Source organism: Fistularia commersonii, chromosome 8 (genome assembly GCF_037954325.1).
Source record: "Fistularia commersonii isolate RoL2024-O1a breed Wild chromosome 8, RoL_Fcom_v1.0, whole genome shotgun sequence".
Classification (NCBI taxonomy): Eukaryota; Metazoa; Chordata; class Actinopteri; order Syngnathiformes; family Fistulariidae; genus Fistularia; species Fistularia commersonii.
In genome coordinates this window covers 9,801,106-9,821,710 of record NC_141291.1, presented here as the reverse complement: position 1 = coordinate 9,821,710, position 20,605 = coordinate 9,801,106, and the positions used below count along the sequence as shown (strand labels likewise).

Here is a 20,605-nt window from a genome sequence, read left to right as displayed (position 1 = left end):
TCAATTGTTGACAAACAGACACGCAAACAGATGCAGGCAGGGTTCTAACACGGTCCCTACCAGCAGGATGCATGAAGAAACGCATCATCACATTTCCATCATGCCTCCTTTGTTGCGATTGGTTACATTTTTATCAGGCCTGAAAGTTTCTGATAGGCTGCCGCTGCGCTGGAGAGTTGTTGCTGTTGCTAGGATCCTGTTGCTAGGATGGTTGCCATCTCAGAGGCTCAGCAGGAAACATGTAATGAATCATGGATGGTTGATTTTTCCCTAAGCACCCTAATCTGCGATGCAGATGAGCCCAACGTTTGGCTCCTTAGTCACCCCGACCCCCACCCCCACCCCCTTCCACCTCCACTCCCCCAACTGTGGATGGGTTCATTAAAAAAAGAAAATCAAGTTTGGATTAAGAAGTATGGCATTTGAAAATGGTCCTCAGGTCGCTGCGGAAGAGGCTGCGGAATACAAATGTCGATTGTCATGCAAAAACGCTGAGGTCAGAGGTCATTATCAGTTATTTGTAGAGGGAAAACCAGAGGGGGGACGCAGCGATTACTCGGCAACAGCCCCCACCCCCTGCCGCCGCGGCGATTACTCTTAACCTTGCCGCTCCTGGAGTTTGTACAGCCTCACGCCACTTCAGTCCCAACCGGCAAAAGATGCACCGGCGGGCATTTTACTCATAATTCACAGAATCGCCCGTTGGCCGGACCGTTGTGCATCTTTCACAGGTTGGGAACGGTGGGAATCCAAGCAAGTAGCTGTTTGTGTCACGAACATGCAGGGAAACAATTCTAATATCCTGCCGCTCTCTCACATCTGTTAGTGCCATGCAGGACATTTTGCTTTTGAAAACTCATGAAAAAGGCTCATTAGAATCGGAAAAAGGTCATCCATCGTGGTAAACATGCGGCCGTGTGTTAACAATCGCTGTAGGCATTTTTAATATCGTGCTATTACATTGTGCAGGGGCAAGCCGGGGCCCATGTTTAGTGCAAAAAAAAACAAAAAAAAAAAAAACCGCGAGGACATCTCAACCCCCAGCTGAACCATATGTGAATCGGGCTTATTTATTCCCACCCTGTAAAAAGGGGGGCAGCTGTTTCATATAAAGTGGCAAACAGTTCAATTCATACAAAACACTCCTTACATGGATGCTGAACATGATCCACAGAGAGCAGGACTGGGTAAAAAAAGTGGTAATTACAGACAACAGATGACGGACAATATGGGCCTGCTGCTTTAATGGTCGCCGAAATACTGATGAGCAGCTACGGTGACTGTAAACATCTTGTGTTGTTCACCATTGTGGGTTTTCCTTCTACCAGAGCAATATTTTCTTTCATGCAATTACACGCTGGCTCATCATCCTACAAACTGCTGTTCTGCTACTCAACTTAAGTCCTTTGAGTGCCCATGTTTTTGTCTTCTTTTTTTTTTTAACTTAATATTTGTTTCCAGCTTGACTGCAGTTTTCCCCCCTCGCTTTTGTATTCATTTTGGCAGATGCTCTTGATCTCAGTGGAGCTTCATGGGAAAACAGTCATTTAAAAATCCTTCAGAATCTCTCCCTTCTCTAAATTTTACATCTCCGGTCTTTTAATTAACCCCCCTTTATCTTGACAATGTCGCTCGGTGGATCTTGCGTTCCTGCCCTTTGCCCTCATCTATTCTCTCGGGATGTCACTAAAGAGTTCCTTAAGGATCAAGTTGTATACCCGATGCTAATACCTTCTGACACATTTGTTCGCGGACTCTTTATCATTAATAAGTATGCAAAGGAGGAGCGGTCTCAGCTGAGCAAAAGAAAGCAATCTTAGTATGCAAATGGTTAAGGTCCCGATGGAGTGCGGCTATTAGATATTGTTGATAAACTCACTTACTCTGAGTGACAGCGAGCAGAACTGAAGACAGGTCGGCCGTCGCCGCTGCAGACACCGATAAAAACATGGCTGCAAAATGCCAGGCTATCCCCAGATGCATGATGGGACAGGGATAAAGCAGTGTAAAATGTCAGCGTATGCCCTGTGTCAACTGCACCCATTAATAACCGGGGGCGAAAATGTGAGGGGGTAATGAGAAGAGACTTCCCTTCTCATGGAAAATTTGAGGAGCTTTCACACAGGAAGAGATGAGCAGTGACTGACAACCAGAGACTCAGGGACTGGGCAAGGCCTCTGCCTTGAGCATTTCTCCTCTGTCCACGAGTTCACAATCAGGGACTTAAACAGCGTACTTTTATCTTTTTGACGAGGAAAACGCATCGGGCCGACGTCCAAACATGGCTCACACTTGCTGTCGCTCTCCCATCTTGCTCCCTATCTGATCGTGCCCGTGCAATACTGCATTAGTTATTTTCGTCCCCGTCTCCATCTCCACTCGGCATCCATCTGCAAGCTCGTCTGCGATATATGATGAGCCCATTTTCTGGCTTTTTATACCTCTCAAATCATAAAATCACTTGTAGTGTCTGCAAGCGCTTATATACACTATGCTTTGGATAATTTGACCCGTAAGCCAATAGACATTTTTGCATTGAGCTGATGCAGTTGACCACAGAACATTCACTTTGTTCCCTTCTTCAGACACTTACTCAGACACAGGATTTTTTTTTTAAACGCAATCTAAACTTCTCCCCCATTTCATCTCATTTCATCATCAAATAGCACTACAGTCTGTCTCGATGTACATTTTCATCCGTTTATCATAAAATTACTTGTTTGTAAGGCACTTTTGCAGAATGTGGTTTATATTACTACTAATCCGTCTACTTACACTCCTGCTACCACTTATACTAATAACAACAATAATACAAATGATTCAGTGTTGATGATGATGAGAATAATTACATATACAGTAAAATGCAATTAAAGAGATGGTGGAAAAGATAATGGAGATAATGAATTAGCTGAAAGCTTTTAATAATAATGATATTGATATTAATAATAATAATTTATTATAATATACCATATTATATCACAATATAATATAATATAATATAATATAATATAATATAATATAATATAATAATAATAATAATAAAACATATATCATGTTACTTCTGGTGGAAGTATTAAAAACAACATTAATTGAAAGGTTCTATTTTATGTGACATTACGCAACATTTCATAATATCAAATAATATTACATCGTATATTATGTTTGGATTTAAAAATACTTGTCACGGCAGAACCTCTTTGTAAAGTTGCCTAATTAGATCTATTCGTAGGGTTGATTGAAAAATCTCCTGCTAAATTGGCTGCTAAATTGAAATGTCATAAAATTGGCAATTGCTCATGCAAGTTTTTTAACAAAAGAAAAATTATCTTTTGCAATTAAGCCTCATGCTGTTTCGCTGTTTTACGAGTCTTTGTCTCGGCCCTGCTCAGTCTGCGCGTTTGTATTTTGGCCTTTACGCGCACATTAAAAGATACGGAAAGTTCTTGTGATTATACCGCGGGAGTCGACATCTTAACAGCTGCAGTCATTGCACATGAGCCCGGTGCACGCAGAACCATTCAAGCTAGATCAATTTTCTCAGGATCAGCATTTTGACAAACAGCGACGAGAGATAGACACCAGCCAAGAGTGCCAAGTTTAAAAGCTTGTTTGTTTCTTAAGAAGATCAAAGGTATCAAGGCCTTGGAAAGACATGAGAGGAACAGCCTCTGCAATCTGCTCTCCATTCACTCCCAACAACACCAGCACCCAAAAACAAGGCTTTTCTCTTTGGGAAATCCTGGAAAGCATCCCAGACACTTTTCCAAACAAGCAAACAATCGGAGATCTCCCAACCCTCCCTCCGCTGGGAAATGACATGATTATGGACAACACATGTGTGTGTGTTATCGCTCCGAAGATTGATCCGCAGGTGGGATTCGTGAGCCTACTGCAGATTCAAAAAGTAAGACGTTTTCATCATTTTATTCATTGCAATTATTACGTTTGATATACACAGACGTGTATTTTTTTTCAATAGCAAGTTTATGACGTGATTATCGACAGCATGTGTGTCGCGCGTGTGTGTGCTATTGCTCCGAAATTGATCCGCTCTTGGGATTCGTGAGCCTACAGCGGATTCAAAAAGTCAGAACACGCTTTTATCATTTCATTTATTGCAATTATTACGTTTGATATCCACAAACATTTGTTCCTGATGTTTCACCCAAGAGGATGTTAGAGAAACTGCAGTTCCCACCACTGTTTCATCTGGCACCATGCTTTTAACAGCTTATCCTGCTCTATCAATCACAGCACTTGGCTGGGGAAACACTAAACTAACTCCTGATACTGCGCTGAGGATTTGTGAATGAGGTTGGTGAGCAGTAAACTTGCAATGAATAAAGGGACAGCAAGTGCCTCTGAGAGCTGACTGGGCTTCCAACATACCGCAGAGAGATCAACCGAGTGGGCGAGCTCTGTTAAGACTCCGAGGTCCACGGCTGAAAAGACCCACTTGATGTTTTTGGCCAGAACCCTCGGAGGAACCCGCACCGCCATCATGTTAAGTTGTTTTGTTTCAGGGGGCCTGAATGATTCATTGGCTTTGAAATGGCTTCACTTCAAACCCTCTCCTGTAAGATTTGTTCCCTTACTTCATTCATTTGCGCTCCTGAATTTCCCCTGATTTTACAGCCTTTATTTTATTTTATTTTTTTTTGGAGGGCTGACATTCGCTTTGCCAGGCAGATTGGAACGTATCCTCCGGTGGCGTCATGATACACCGGCAGCTCTTCGGAAAAAAACATAACAAAGCGAAAACAAAAAAAAACCCAAAAAAAAAACCCAGATATGCTGATTTTGATAGATCTAACTCCAAAGACTTATTCAAGCTTAGCAGCAATTTAGAAATCCCTAAATTAAAATCACTTTGAGTTAAACCGAGCATTCAAAGAGGCAATGCACAGTATCTAATTTTGTGACTTTCTCAGAGTGCATTAATCCTCCCAAATGGGAGCTGACAGGATGGTATTGTAGCACAGCCGATACCTCAGGAAGCAATTACCATGAATACATTTTCTAATAAACTTGTACCCATCAGATGATAAGCAATTAAACATGCGTAATTATGGTTTCTATACAGTCATTTCTAAGCTGATTAGGTTTGTGTGCTTTACAATCTGAATAGGAGAATATTAATAGGGCCTGGGTTTGGTGTTGCTGGTTAGCTGTGGCTGCTCATCAGCAAATCAAATGCAAATGAGGCCTCAGGAAGTGGGAGAGGCCTCATCGCCGGCTCGAGGACACGTAAACATCCGGCGCGCACACATACACACACACACACACACACACACAAATGTGCGTTCAAAACTACAAGCCTGACATCCATTATAAAAGCTGAGAAATTGGATTTTCTCTTTACTCATATAGACTTTCTTCACTTTTATCTAATCCCTTTCATAGCTTGTCAGATTCATCCACTCACACAGTTTCATTTCACTTATTGCCATCCCATAAATGACTCTGAGCTGATAATATCCCATGATGACATAATGATCAGCTGGTCTATGGCCTGAGGAGGAACATTTACCAGTGGTGTTGAAGGTAGGAGTCATGTTTATGTCTTTCAAATAAATATAAGGATATATGATTTGTTTTCAACATATGATACAGTGAAAAAAATCATAAATAATTGTAAATTTAAAAAATTTGCTTATTGCTAATGTTGATTTTCAGGGTCAATAGTTACACTATGCAAATCATCTATGAAAGATTTTTTTTTTTTTTGAAATGTTGGTTGCAATAACATCTAAAATACTGCAAACATTCAGTCTGTGACATTTTCCATCCTCTGACGGAGCCAGTGATCCAAATTTTTCATCCAGTCAGAACCCTGCCAGATATAAACCCCTCAGGGGAGCGTGAATCAGCTTTTCTTTGTGGCTTTCCTGAGACTAATGTTCAATCAGGCGTTCCCTCCTAAGAGCGGCCCCCGTGAGAGCGCACCGGAATAAACACGAAAAAAAAAACAGACAACAAAGCAGTTTAGGGTCTTTTCATTTATCATCAATCTCAATGTTACTCTGTTCACACAAAATATATAGTTCTCATTGAGGCTCTCGGTATACATTTCATATAGGACTAAATGGGGATCAATAACATCATTCATTGTCTATACAGAGAGGAAGTCAACTGTCATGTTGCACAAATTATCACCAGTGATGGATGAATGAACTTACGTGGGGACAATTTCAATGTCATTTCTGGTTAAATATATCATTACGATCGATATTGAATGCGGTGACGATATTTTTCCGATAGCAATAACTGTAGGTTCTTTTACTTCTTCTTACATTTACCGTGACATTTATGTAACGAACAATTCAGGATGCAACGTTGAATAGAAAACACCTGATATGTTGCAAAAATCATATTTCACAGAGGAGTGAGATGTCTGTCGTGCATGCACACGCACACACACACACACACACACACGCACACATATCAGCATCCACACATATGATGCTAAGTCTATAATAGTTGATTCAAAGATGTGAGGACTTTATTTTCCGAATGAAATCCAACACAATTTCATTGAGGGGGGATACAGTCTGTACAAGAGTATGATTCCCACAGGCAGGTTTACATATTATAGAATATGATCATTTAAAATTCTTAACTATGCCAATCATCGGCATCGGAATCACGTATTTGCTGATTTTCTGAACAGAGTTTTTCACTTCACATTACATGTACAGCCTGTTAGTGGCACTAAAAATGGTACGTTTAAGGACAAGTCCCTACGTCATGGTGAGAGAGGACCAGGGTACATATTGACAAAAAGGGGTCTCACAGCAGGAGTGCTGATCCAAGTCCTCGCATCAGCGATCACAACCCCCCCCCCGTCCGCACACACCACCCCGAGATCTTCTTAACCCCCCCCAAAAATGACACAGATCCCAGATCAACAGTCACACTCTAAGGCGCTGTTTTGCAAATATGGATGGAATAATCTGGCACGACATTCATAAGTATACAGTATATATAGAGGTGAGGAGGAGAGGAGGAAGAAGGGCGGAGAACATTGTCAGTCTTGAGTGGGCAGAGGAAGTGGTGCTCGGCGAGCTGTGGGGGTGCCAGGCCTTCACTGAGGAAGCGCTTTCAGGATGGCGTTCACCTCCTCCGCCACGGCTGTCAGCGCAAACTCAAACTGCTCCTGTGGAAAAAAAAAAAAAGAGGGGAGATGGAGTGAGAGGGCAAAGTTTTGGCTACACGGGCGCCATGGCTCGGGGGTGGCCTTTTAGGATGACCGGCAACTGTCACTGCAGCCCAGAACCCCCCCCACACACAAACACACACAGACACACACACCGCTCCAATCCATCTGCGCTGACCCTGTCCGCCGAGTGTTTGGTCACAGACTGGAGGTGAAGGTGAACCACTCTCCGGGCTTTCAACTCGCATCGATCCGGCCAGGTGTGTCTTAAAAATTGAATTTTCTGCAGCCGAGCCGTCCGTCTCCCAGCTCTCTTTGTGTGATGCGCGCACGTTTGTTTGCGGATCCGCCTCGGAGTTTCCCCGAGGGATGGAGCAAAAGCAGCTGATTGATGTTCGCCCCGTGGACCCGGTGTTTTTATTTTCCTCTCGTCTCCCCGGGCTCCGGGCCGTGGGGTCCACTCACAGAGAGAAGGCGCGTAGGAGTTTGGAGGGAACAGCCTTTTGATGTGTCAACACACAGCCTGCCATATCTGGCCTTGGGATAGACTAAATCAATATGGAGTAGCCACTGGTGGCTGTGCCTTTCTCAAAATAAAGATTATCCGAGGTGTTTGGGTTTTCTATTTTTACGTCTTTTGATGTTGCGATGGGGCCAGAAAAATATGTAGGCACCGCCATCTATACTGGCACAGGTGTGCCCATATCCAGGCCTTCTAGAGTTTAAAGTTAAAAAAGATTATTGTGAAATTGTAACGTTATCTGCAGAGATGGAAAGCGAAGGTGTGCTATGCGCGCTTCCGCCGCTAGGGGGAGATCAATCTCTGCTCAACATGATGGAGCTGGACAGTCACCTGGGCTGCTTCTACTACAGGTTGGCATTTGAAAAGAGAGGAGAAAAAAGATTATCATATAAATTCTACATAAAGATTTGAAAAATCTAGAGGAAATATGTATATATTTTTTTTTATTTTTACATTCCAATCCTCATCTGAATCTCATTTCTGTCTGTCTGTGCGGACCCAGCAGGATGTTGCAGAGCGGCGTCAGCGGTGTTCCGGTACAATATCACTTAGGGTTGTCAGAAAGAAGGAGAGGGATCGGGTGTGTTTGAAAAAGCAGGGCTCTTTGGAACGGAGGATGACGGGGCGGCGGGGAAAAAAAAGCACCGTTAATGAACCATCTAAGAGGACAAGGAGTCTTGCAGCAGGCAACTTTCATAAATATCACCCGGCCTTTATTAGCATCATTTGTTTCCAATTACAATAAAGAAACAAAAGAGACAATTCTCCCGAAATGGCGTGACGCAGAGGGCTCATTACAACAAAAGCTGTTGAGTCTGAAGAGGTAAATAACTATTTTTGTTGATTTCATCGGTAAACCCGAGCACTTGAGGCCTTTTCGGGTTCAGAATCATCACTTAAATGGAGGTCACTGGAGGTGATGGTGTGGTATACAGGGAGAGAATTCTGATGTTTTTTTTTATTTTTTATCTGTTTCGGTAAAAAGTGTAAGTAATCGCGAGCTGATAATGCCTGCCACCGCGTGCTAAGAGGTTTACATCATGTTCAGATAGAATACAACCCATACATAAAACGGGTTTAGTCAAATGCAACACGGCTCTCTGAGAGCCTCACGGTAAATAAAAAACGGTGAGTTATTCTCATCCAGCACAATGATTTTCTAATCCTGAGGCAGTTATCAATTACCACATCACCCCGCCCCGCCCCTCCTGACGTAGACTTTCGCATCTTTGAATGACAACGACCCCTCCTCCCTCCCACTCTTCCCACCCCCCAAACCCCATCCCACCACCCTCTCCCTCACTCAAAGCCAGGGACCTTACCTTTGTCTGGACCATGCCAGCTCTCTGGTCTCTCAAGTGCTCCAGGGTAGCGGCAATATCAATCTCTTTAGCACCTGCAACAGACCGAAAATTGGACCGAGTTCAAAGCAGCTGAGTAATCCAGCTCACATCTGTCAATCTCTCTTTATGCCAGGCTCCCTTTGGAATGGCGGAGCGATTGAAAATTATTACATTCATCCCTCGAAAGAATTGGACAAGAGCCACGGACTGTTTCCCGATAAAATATGCAAGAGGATATTTTGGGGGTCTGGGAAATGTGCAATAATACATTCAAAAACCCTAAGCGCTGTTTTTTTTCTTTTTTTTCTGTGAGAATCTTGCTCAAAATTGATTTAGATTATCTCCAGCTATGAAGTCTGCTAAGATCTTTTTTTTTTTAATACAAAATATCTGACTGTGTGTGTGTGTGTGCATGAATATGTGTCAGTGCAATGAGCAGGAAATAAACAAACTCCTAATTAAAACGATTTATAGCCTTTCCAGTAGATGATTAACCTATGCTGCCGTCACCTGCCTCCAGCACTTGATAACTTGCTGTGAGTTGAGAGTATCTAGTCTTTGAAAGAGGGGCTGATTTTAATCTGAAAATCTAATTCCGCTCTCAGATTTTGTGGATATCAAGCGGAATGCCAGAGTTCATTTGAGAAAATCAGGGAGAGGAAGAAAAAAAAAAAAGAAACACCAAAAACCGGGAAAGTCTCTGAACTCAGGAAAAAAAAAAAAGATTCTAGGCGGGAGAGAGGGGAAGTGGAGGAGATAGAGCAGAAATGAAAAAGCACGTATGCGTGTGGGTGAGGACGAGAGTGAGTGGTAGAAAGGGGGAAAAGGGGGGATTTAATGCAGCTGGACTTCGTTCTCAAGTACTCCGGTACTTCGACAAGACTTTCATGTCTTAGAAGGGCTGGATTCCAAAGTTAAGCTGAAGAGAGGGCTCTTCAGCCCAAGAAAAAAAAAAAAAAAAGCTTTGGAAAGTGAGATTACATTCATTTTATACCTTCGATGCAGAAGCAGAAAACAAAAGGTGAAAAGAGAGCGGGCAGCACCTTTCATCGCCACGGACAACGCCGCGCTTTTCACCAAACTACCGGGACGGGTCAGTCTTATTACTTTTTGGTGCGAGGCGGAGGGGAGGTCGGCGTCGGAGCCGGCCGTCCTCCCAACCTCCGCTAATGGGCTGGGATCTCAGAGGGAGGTCATGCAGAGAGTCGGGTCAAAGGGCCGGGGTCAAAGGGCAAAGGGTGGAGGGAAGTCTAAGCTTTTGGCTTTATCGGGATGTAGGCTTCCCGAGGAGGTCAGCCTCTTTCTTTGAAAGAACCCCGCTACCGTGCAACAAAAGCTTGGGAAATCCATGTAGGCCGTCCCAACATAATTGGAAACAAAACTAGTTTCTTCTGGCAGAATCTACTCCTCTTCTTCAGCTGCAAAACTCCTGTTCTGGTGGCGCGAAGGCAAAATGTAATTTGTTACAGGAAACTAATCTTCCTAAATAATTGTGATTTCTATTTAATGACACCCCTTGTAAAGACGATTCTGTCGTGAAGCTGCGCATATTAATATACTAGTTTCAGTGATTTAGGACCGATGCCATATGGCCACGTATGGTTATACTGCTTATACCTGAGTTAAATGTGTGCCGTGAATAGAACATAAAACAATAACGGTGATATTCTTCAATAATAAAATCAAGCAAACACGTTCTTCTTTTTGATATTAAATCTTGATTCAAGTGTTCATGAATGAATAATAATGAAAAAAAGCAAATTGAAGCGAATTCTACAAATTTTAAATGGATTTCCCCTCCGACATTTCATTTCCATGCATGTGCAATCTAAATTCATGTCGCAGTTGTGATGCAGGTCAATTCAGCGTGACGGCGGCGTAAATAGATAATTACTAATGTTGATATAGGGTTTCTTTTTTTTTTTTTTCTTTTCCCTGCCCTGTTTTCTCTTTGTTCCTCTCTCTGTCTCTCTCTCTCTCTCTCTCTTCACTCCAAGCAGCTCCCATGTCTGCCGCTGTCTTCAGTGCCTTTCCAGGCCTCAGAAAAGTCACCCTCTAATGCATCCCCAAGACCCTCTGTGGAAAATTAGAGGCTTTGGTGTTGCCAAGGCAACGATTCATCGCAAGCAGAAAGAAGTGAAAGGGTAGCCATTGATCGTTACCTTTAGCCATCCTATTGAGGACCATGTCAATCAGAATGTAAGTCCCAGTTCTTCCAGCTCCATCACTGTGGAGAGTCAGATAGAGAGGCAGATCATTAAAGTGGCAGAGTAAAGCACTGGATGCTTTTAATCTGAGTGTTTTTTCTTACAAGGAAACAAATTGCTCATCTACATCTGCATCTGCTGGGGGACTGTGAATATATTTCAACCCAAATTAGCCAATGCAGAGGGATAAACACTTCCTCGGTTTAACGTCTCACCGAAGAAAACAGGACCCTATAATAATCGTTTATATTCTTCCAGAAAATATCCGATCGTCCGACGGTTTATTATGGGAAACCTCGCACATGAGTGCATGTGTGGTCTCGAGACTTGCTTTGGCTATTGGGGAAAGGGGGAATGGTTTCTGAGGCACACTGGGGACAAAGGCTTTTAAATGCATGCACCTCAGGAGCAGAGGAAGGGTTGAGAGGCCAGGGGCGGTTCGAGAACAGCTTTTGGAGAGCCTTGCTTTTCCATTACTCCAGAGATAGTCTTATGAAAAGCCTCCCTTTGTGCCCATAGGCCATTCAATGGCTCTGCATGTTAATTACAAACAAGGCGTGCACATCTCTCTAATAAAGGCGAGGCCAATAAAACAGGAGAGCGGCCGGAGCACCACCGCTTCATTAATCCACCGCGAGACACTCGGTCTGTATGGCTCCCTCAGAGGGGGAGCCGCGACCGGCCCACGCATGACTTAACAGGATGTGACTATTAAAAGTGGTCGGACAGATACCTGGTGTTTAATATAAACCAATCAAGTCCAGTTAACTAACTCGACCGAATGGGAAGTGTCGTTTGCAGGATGTCTCCGTGCCCCATGAGTGGCATAAACAGCAACACCGTATAAAGGGTTTAAATAAACAGCCTTTGACTGAGGGTGCTAAGATAAACATCAACTATCCCGGTAAAGCGTCAGGGTGAGCCATCGTCACCATTTATACTTGCCTGCAGTGAACAATAATCGGGCACGATCGACCCCGGTAGCACTTGTTAACCTTTCTGAAAAAACAGAAAAAAACAAACAAAAAGGGGATGTCATTATTAGTCGTTTAAAAAGCACAAACCCCCCGACACCTTATTATTGCAGTTGAATAAAAACGGCAACAATTAAAAGGTAAATGCGACCCGGTTCGCATAAAACGACGGTCAGAATAATCAAAGGAGCAAACGCGACGCCAGGAGACGAACCCTCCCGTCAATCAGTCACTTCAATTTGAGGAATCCGTGTCACCGCGCTTAAATAAATTGAGCATCATTTCAAACTGCATTATTGTGACATGCGAGTGATGGATGCGGCAGTGCGATGTTGTGATTGCCGACCGCTGACGCATTAACCCAGGCCAATTATGAATGTTATACACCACAGGCACGGTGAAGGCCAACAGGCTTTTCACACCCCAACTGTTGTCATGGAGACCGACTACAATGAGTGCTTCCCGCATCTTCCTGCACTTCTCTGCCTTCCAGTTCTGAAAGGGAAATTAATGGCTAAGTATCTCGTCTTTATCTCAGGTTCACTAATTTGTACACTGGTTTATCTTTGGATCGCTAACACTGACAAAGGATAACAAAAATATTTAAATAAGATACACAAAAAACACAATATTTCAGTTCATGCCCACATAAACAAATATTGAAATACGTGGGTTTCCCGCTCCATTTCGGCTTTGGGAAAGTGAACCGTGTGTTGTTATGACAAAATCATAATTGATGTCATTTTGAGCTCTGGGTTTCTATCTTTGCTTTGATTGATTTAATAAGTGTACGTGAACTAGTTTTACTGAGCGGAAACCTGTCTTATGTCACAGAATATCACATGATTGTAACACAGGGGTTATTTAACAAGGTTGGCATTATGTTTCTGGGATGTGTATCGCCTCAGTGAGGACCCATTACATTGGTGGCTGATCCAGATCTGCATTCAGGAACTTTTGCCCTGGGAAAAGTCGCATCTTTTAACTTATTAATTATTCCGACATACTGCGTGTTGCGCTTTGGACTCGTATTCTCTCGAGTTTTGGAAAAGTTAAACACGGCTAATATTTTCATCTGCGGCGCATTTTATACTGCGAGGCGACTGAATTTCAACTATGGGAATAAAAAAATTGGAATATATTGTTGGTCAGAGAGCATACAGATAAGCCTGGAGTTGTCATGCAAGCCAAAGGAAGGAGCAGTGAGAGCAGGAGGTGGGAGAAAGAAGAGTCAGGTGTGAGAGAAAAACAGTTTGTGCACAGGCCTGGCTGAGGAGACACAGTTTCCAATGATCACTTTTGTGACTATGCAACTGGGCTCATATTACTAGCTGCAACATCACAAAAATGACACTGGCAACCGCAAAATACAGAGTTGGCCGAAACCATAACACTGTGACCGTAGAGTACGTGGTGCGGATCTGAGACCCTTGAGTCATGCGATGATGGTCAGAGAGCTTTGGAGCATCTCATTTCCAATAACCTACAGTCGCATGGATGGATGGAGGTCTTGGCAACGGCTAAGTGGAGCCCGACAACAGGGCAAAGTTGATGCAGGAAAATGGCAAACCCAGGAGGAACCTGCGCCCTCGACCGCCGTATTAAAACACGTGACTACAAACTACACTCAGGTTAATTTGAAACATAGCGCGCAAAGAGCGACCTGATAGCATCCCATTTGTTTTCTCTAATCAGCATTAAAAAACCAGAAGGACAGACTTCCATCCGCAAATCAAATGCATCTCTGCTCATTTGCAGGGCTTTTAATGTCTTTCCTTGGGTTTCTCAGAGGGGCTTTTGCTGCTATTCTGCCAGAACACATTATATCGAGAACCATGTGAGGTTCAGCCACTAGCTTCCTCCCTCCTCCCTGTATTTTTAGTGAGACAGCTCTCATTTAATTGGATGTTCGGATGTTTTTTTTTTTTTCTTTTCTTTTCTTTTCTTCCCAAGCCAAGCCAGGCAGTGCGGGACTGTTAATTTGCTGCATCACATGTGTCGGAGGGAGGTGAGGGAAACAGGCCCAGGATGAAAGGGGGATAGTACAGAGACACAATCCTCATAAGATCAATCATTCTTGAGGACACCAAAAGGCAGAGGGGCAAAAGGGAGACGGACCAGAAAGACGCTGACAGAATACGAGGGAAGGTGAACAAGCTTAGTTGCAAAGGTGGGCTGCCTGTGAAATTTGCAGATCTTCAGTGCCTGAGGCCAGCAGACAGGATCTCCACTGTACCTGCGGAAGTCTAACAGGATCCTGGCCATGCTGGGAATCCCACGGTCCATCCAGGACAGGAAGTGGAACTGTGTGACGGTGCGTGTCTCGTTGGTCTGCAGGTTCTTTAGGTAGAAGCTTCGCACCAGGAAGTCCTCACACCAGATGTGCTCAGACACCAAATTCACCTTGATGTAGATAATAAATATGTATTGAATTCATATTTTCATCTCAGCTTCCTGTACATTACAATCGAAGTGGGTTGGTGCAAAGACATGCTCCTCCTTTTCGCCTGTTCATTTTCATTCTTCGCGATAGTTTTTGTCCTTAGTTTAGAGGGAAATTGTTGATAAAAGGTTGCATATCGAAGTTCTTGATGTGCCATTTCCACTTCTCTGCACCGGTTTGTAAATCCAGGGGGGTTTAAAGATGTTTGTTGTTTATGTGTCTTCTACAACCACGATAAAGTTCGCGGTGCATGAAGAAAAAGAAAATCAGCAGGGACGAGTTTTTGTAAGAACCTGGCAATTTTCTAGCAAAAACAGTGTTCAGGAGGTTTTATATTGTGATTTTACAGCAAAGTTATTCAGAGAAACCCTGACAATAGCCCTGAGAGGAGATATGGCACTAAACAAAAGTCGATTCCACTATTCTACAAAACACAGTTAATTAAAAAAAGATAACCCCAATAGAAGGTACCTAGTCAAACACTTTCCATAGCAGGTCATTTTGAATTTAACAAATTCCCCCCCGAAAAACCCCAACAAAACAATATTTTTTATATAGGAAACATATATTATCAACCAATCCATCGCACTGAGAAGTTGTAATGTATTTGAATTGATCGATGACTTAACGATATCTTTTGTTTGAGTTTGATTTTTTTTTTACATAAGCATATTTGATTTTTTTTTTTTTTAAAAAGTCTCTTTCTGTAGCTCCTCTCCAGGTTTACGACTCCGACTTTAGAAAACGCCGCTTGCGTCCGACCTCTAACTGACGTACCTCGTAGACATGATAGACATCGGATCCCTCGTCCGGCCAGTAGTGGTGACACTGCTTCACTCCGTTCTCCGAGAGCGGGGTCAGCATCACGATGACCACGCAGCCGCTCTCCCACACCATCTGCACGCCAGATGAGAAATCTCAGAAATCCTCGTGCACTGACATGTACCTGAACGTCACATTTAGGTGAGGCGGTATTCTGTACGTTAACCATATCAACGTTAAAAAGATTTCTTCTCAATCTTGATTTAAGCTGTATGAATGAATGTCACCTCTCCTCGTGTGACAAATGATAAATATTGGCTTGACCCGTAGGAGGAGCCCTTTGTACGTCGCCCTCTCCCGGTTATCTGAGCCAGATCGTGACATCTACACCCCCTTTCCCGTTTCATTTTATCACAATTTCATGTGTCCTTGGTTTCAGGCCCACGGCGACCATTAGGAAAATGAGGAGGAAACTAAGGTTTTATGATCGCTATAAAAACACAATAGCCGGGAATATACACTAATCACCGGCTTCTGTAATCCAGCCTCGTGGACATACGACATGCAAACTATGCCAGAGTGTGTGATGAGATTAAGCAAGGTGAATGAATGAGGCGTAGAAGACCCATTTAGTCTTGCAAGGTTTGGAAAATCTGTAGGCGGAGTGAAAATTTCTCTAGTTGAACGACTATGTCATCGTGTCCGTGTTTAAGTAAAATGAACATTTACCAGGAGCCTAAATATATATCTCTCTATTCATCACAATACACAGGAACCAGAAAAGAGGCTGAAGTGAGAAGCTGCTGCTCTCTGAACTCACACTGATTGGCTTTTTCGCACCGAATTCTGAGGAGGAGCGAGCAGCAAAGCCGGGTCCGGCTGAGCCAGGGTAACGGCAAATGATGGATGGAGAGAAGGGGAGTCGATTAAACGGAGAATGACGGGATAGAGGGATGAGGAGTGGGAGGGATTAGAGCCCTCATTCACGGGGTTGGAAAACAGAGGGATGCCGTGCTCTTCGCGTCAGTCAAAGTGTGTCTAATTTTCCATTATTTTCTGCTTAATTGGAAAAAGATTTTGAGGCGAGTGCACGGCCAAACAGCCCTTTTTCGCGAGATAATGGCTATGCATTTATTCACCTGGCATGGGGAAAAAAACAACAACAACAACAACAACAAAAAAGTGGCTGGAAAACAAACAATCAGAAATGACAAGGAGATAATTATCAGCTGTTTCATTTGAGGCCCTTCTGAATGTACAAAAACGGAAAACTTGGCAGGGTTTGAAATGTACTTTTCGGATAAAAGCCGCAGAGGCTTTACATTACAATTGGTAACAATGTCACCTTGGGTCAGTATTAGCACGTAGGTCCGGGTTTAAAAAGCCATTTACAAGAAAACATCAGCAAATCCGACTCGGTCAAAAAGCGGGCTCCGGCATCTGTGCAAATCGGTGCAGTCATAATGATTTCTAATGAGCACCCCTTCAGTTCAGGATGCAGAGAGCGGGACCAGCTGCTGTTCCGACCAGATTTATGCCCTATGCTTTTACATCCCGGTCACGACTAGCAGACTTACTCCATCACACGGTGGGCGACGGGCCCACTAATTACTACAATGGTGTCCTATTAACACATAAGAATGGCTTTTGGCTACCGTGCATGATTCAAACGTATCTCCACACAGGTTACCACCTCTTACAGCCGCCCATATCTAGCCCTTAATAAGAACATCACCTGACATTTATGGGCGAGAGAAGGGATGCGAACAGCACCGAGGAAAAGCAAATATGACAAAATATCGGGATTAATACGGACTTTTAGGAGTTCTAGACTAGAAGTGACAAGTTTACGGCACAATCGGGTTTGTTGCCTTTGAGTATTGCAGTATTAGTAGCGCCATTACTTCGAGAGCCGCAGTTTGCCATAAAACATCACAATTACAACTTCTGTTTATTTATTTGTCTCAGGGATATGTTAGCATCAATTTAGCAAAGCAAACATGTTCAAGGACACAGGATTTTTTTTCCCAGGTTGATAAATATAATACCTAAAAAAAAAAAGGAATATAGATATACATATATATGTATATACATACCATACCTGTGAATAGACTAATAATAATAAGAGAATGTGCAATATTTCAAGTGCACACAAATATGTTTCTACCTTTATCTATAGTTTTATGTCTTTTGTATTTTTATATCATTTATTTTCTGTTCTTTTATATTTTTACGTTTGTACGTGTCATACCGTGGGAGTAACATTAACAATGTCATTGAAAAAGCAATGTTTCAATAACGGTAAAAGCATGAAGATTCTGATTCTGATTCTTATATATTATTATGATTATATTTTTTTCCATTTTAAATTCCAATATAAAATGAAAGCCACATTGGATTTGGTTATGTGGGAGAGAAAACATCGTAATGATTCATCCAAGCTCGCCGAGATGGTTTGATAGCGGCACTGGGTTCCTATCATTTAACACATATTGCTCAGTCAATATCTATTTCAAAATACAGAGTCTGATAATGCACATGAGGGACCCAAACTAGACACTTTCACAATTTGCAGCATCGCTGAAGGCCAACACGGAGCGTGCTTCAGACATCCTTTTATTCCCGGGACCCGAGATGAAGATGTCACCGTCAATCAGGGACGGTAAACTCACGGGGGACGGATGGGTCGGACACAGTCGAGGCTGCGGAAACAAAACGGTTCAAGACGAAGGATGAATGGGAAGCCGAGGGAGATGTTCTTACCTGCCAGAAGTCGGCCACCGTGGAGGGAAGCGGGCCCTGCGAGGCGATGTAAGTAGGGTTACGAGGGTCATGGTCCATCTGGAGGAGAGAACTCAGTTTGATATAATGCTTAGCCAGAAGGCGGCGGACGGAAACGCGCTGCCTGCATAAAGGCCTCCATCAAAGCCTCCGCCTGGATGGACAGGCCAAAACAAAGCTGACGCTCGCCTCCTCTTATCTGCTTCCTGTCCTCTCGTGTGCCATTGAGTCATGAGTTCTTTCAATTTCCAAAAGCACCCCCCGCCCCCTATTCGTGTTTTCAGAAACAATCCCCAATGAAAACCGTGGACTTTGCTGTTATCTCCATCAAACGAGATGCAGAGAATAACCCGACCCGTGTCTGTTGTCCAGGTTCATTTTCCTTGTTTTTTTCGGACAGGTGAATTCAGTCCCGTGCCGATGTAGTTCGACGCGTTTCAGAAACAAGCGTCCGACGCGGGACTCGTAGCTCGAGGGCGGACCTGATTCGAGGGTCTCTGCCGGTGGCGGCGGGTTGCGAAAAAAAAAATCAATCATCGCAATTTATTGACTCATTTCCATTCAGCACCTTGAGTGTGAGTTGCATCGGTGAAAAGATGTTGACCCTCCTGCAGGGGAGGCAGTAGTTTTGTCGAAATCACATGTTTCTTTTAAATAGTGGATGGGGTGAGGGAGTGAGGTTGCTGCTACCACAACCTCACTCCCTCGCCTGTTCACATGTCATGCCCTAACTCCGCTGTCTTTTTTACCCTTGTTAGTCCCAGCTCGTACGCATCCTGCCTATATTAGTTTATTTATTTTATTCTTGTCATCGCTATTGTCACCCTATTTATATTTTTGTTTAGTTTTGGTTGCCTTCCTTTCACCCTTACTGTTCCATTCTGTTGTCCATTCTTATCCCTGATGTTGCTGCTGTTGTTGTTCTCCCTTCTCTCTATTTATTTGTGGATGTCTTTGCTCTCTTCTGTCTTCTAAATGTCTATTTATAGCTATATTCATATTTATTTTTAACATTATAACTGTTTTGCTGATTTGACAAAAGAATTTCCCCTATAGGGATCAATAAAGTTTATCTTATCTTAAATCTTTTTTTTTCCCTGATCTTAGTCTATTATTCACACAGGACTTCTGATTTATGATGTAAAAATATTTAAATCAGGGTGCTGTCAATTTTTCAGTTCATAAACTTTTATGCACGAAACACGTTAAACACGCACAAAACAAGCAAACAATATGATTAACTTAACTGGACTATATGTGTGTTCAATATAACCAGGCCCCCTTCTTTTATGGGTTTAACTCCAGGAACAAGATTTCTCCTTCACACGCCTGGAACTCCACGCCTGGTTCACCACTGCCGTTCCCATATTATAATTTATCTCATGTCCACGTTCTAAGATTGTTTTCAGAGCGGCGGATTTAAAGTGTGAAATTGTTTTCTCAATCAAATCTACTTAGAGCGAGTGATAAGACGCCAGCGTAAGCGGTTAATTTTGCGCATTGATTGCCATCGTTACAAGCTGCTCCACGTCCTGAGTGATCTACACTGAATTAGTGTCGTGGAATACGTTTTAGATGTCGAGCGGGCCGGTATTTAATCTCGCCCTCGCCGATGTGACTAAATGATCATGGAACTTGTTGGCGGCGGAATATTGTCAAAGACTTATTGCATTCGGCGAACAATAATTTCTTCTTTCCTCACGTGATTCTGTGAGGAAAAAGGCCCCCCTGCCTCCGTCCCCCCGCCACCCAACTGAAATGAAAGGTGGATGCTGAATGCTGCAGCTAGTCCTGCCACACTGTTTGGCCAATCTCAAGGACACAGACATGCTTTAGCTGTGCGCTGACATCCCTGCATGAATACTAAAGCCCAAACATGAAAGACCAGTCCTGCGTTTTCCGCCGTCCTCCCCGCCGCCATTGTCGGGAAAAGACGGGCTACGGAAAAAAAAAAAAAAGGCAAAGAAGTTGTCTTTGGTTTGAAACAGAAATTGCCAGCGCGAAATCGTCTTCTCGGGGAAGAGTCTCGACTTGAGACGCGAGAAAAGCGAAGCTAAAGGCTTGATGGAGCTCATCAAAGATTGGCTGGAAATAAACAAACAAGAAAAAAAAAAAAAACACGTGAAACCTTAAAAATCCACTTGAGTTACCAAAAAGTCGGCCCGGACGTGACCGAATTTTGCTCGTCTCACTAATGACGCGGCCTCTCTGAAAGCGCCTCACCATCGGGCGGCGCCGTCAAGCAAGGATCTCAGATTACCCCGTCCTTTTTGCCTTTGACCCCGAATTTCCAGAAAGGAACGATAGATTATTTACTCGTAGGGCAACTGCCCCAAAGCTAATGAGGAGGAAGAAGCCACTTTGACAGACATAATTATCAGAGTTTTGCGGAGCCCAGCCAGTGGTCCCTTTTGTG

General features: G+C 43.3%; 1 protein-coding gene across 1 annotated transcript in view; it reads right to left on the bottom strand.

Annotated features, from left to right (window-relative positions):
* Positions 1-5,984: 5,984 nt before the first annotated feature.
* The window catches only part of ptprn2 (protein tyrosine phosphatase receptor type N2), a 127,066-nt gene continuing 112,445 nt past the window's right edge, over positions 5,985-20,605 (bottom strand). The window contains exons 16-22 of the mRNA XM_086151060.1: positions 18,172-18,249; positions 15,424-15,543; positions 14,440-14,606; positions 12,175-12,228; positions 11,185-11,249; positions 9,002-9,075; positions 5,985-7,156 (exon numbers count right to left, since the gene is read on the bottom strand). Coding sequence (XP_086007186.1) covers positions 7,085-7,156; positions 9,002-9,075; positions 11,185-11,249; positions 12,175-12,228; positions 14,440-14,606; positions 15,424-15,543; positions 18,172-18,249 — 630 coding nt within the window. The 3' untranslated portion in view covers positions 5,985-7,084. The remainder of the gene's footprint in view (positions 7,157-9,001; positions 9,076-11,184; positions 11,250-12,174; positions 12,229-14,439; positions 14,607-15,423; positions 15,544-18,171; positions 18,250-20,605) is intronic.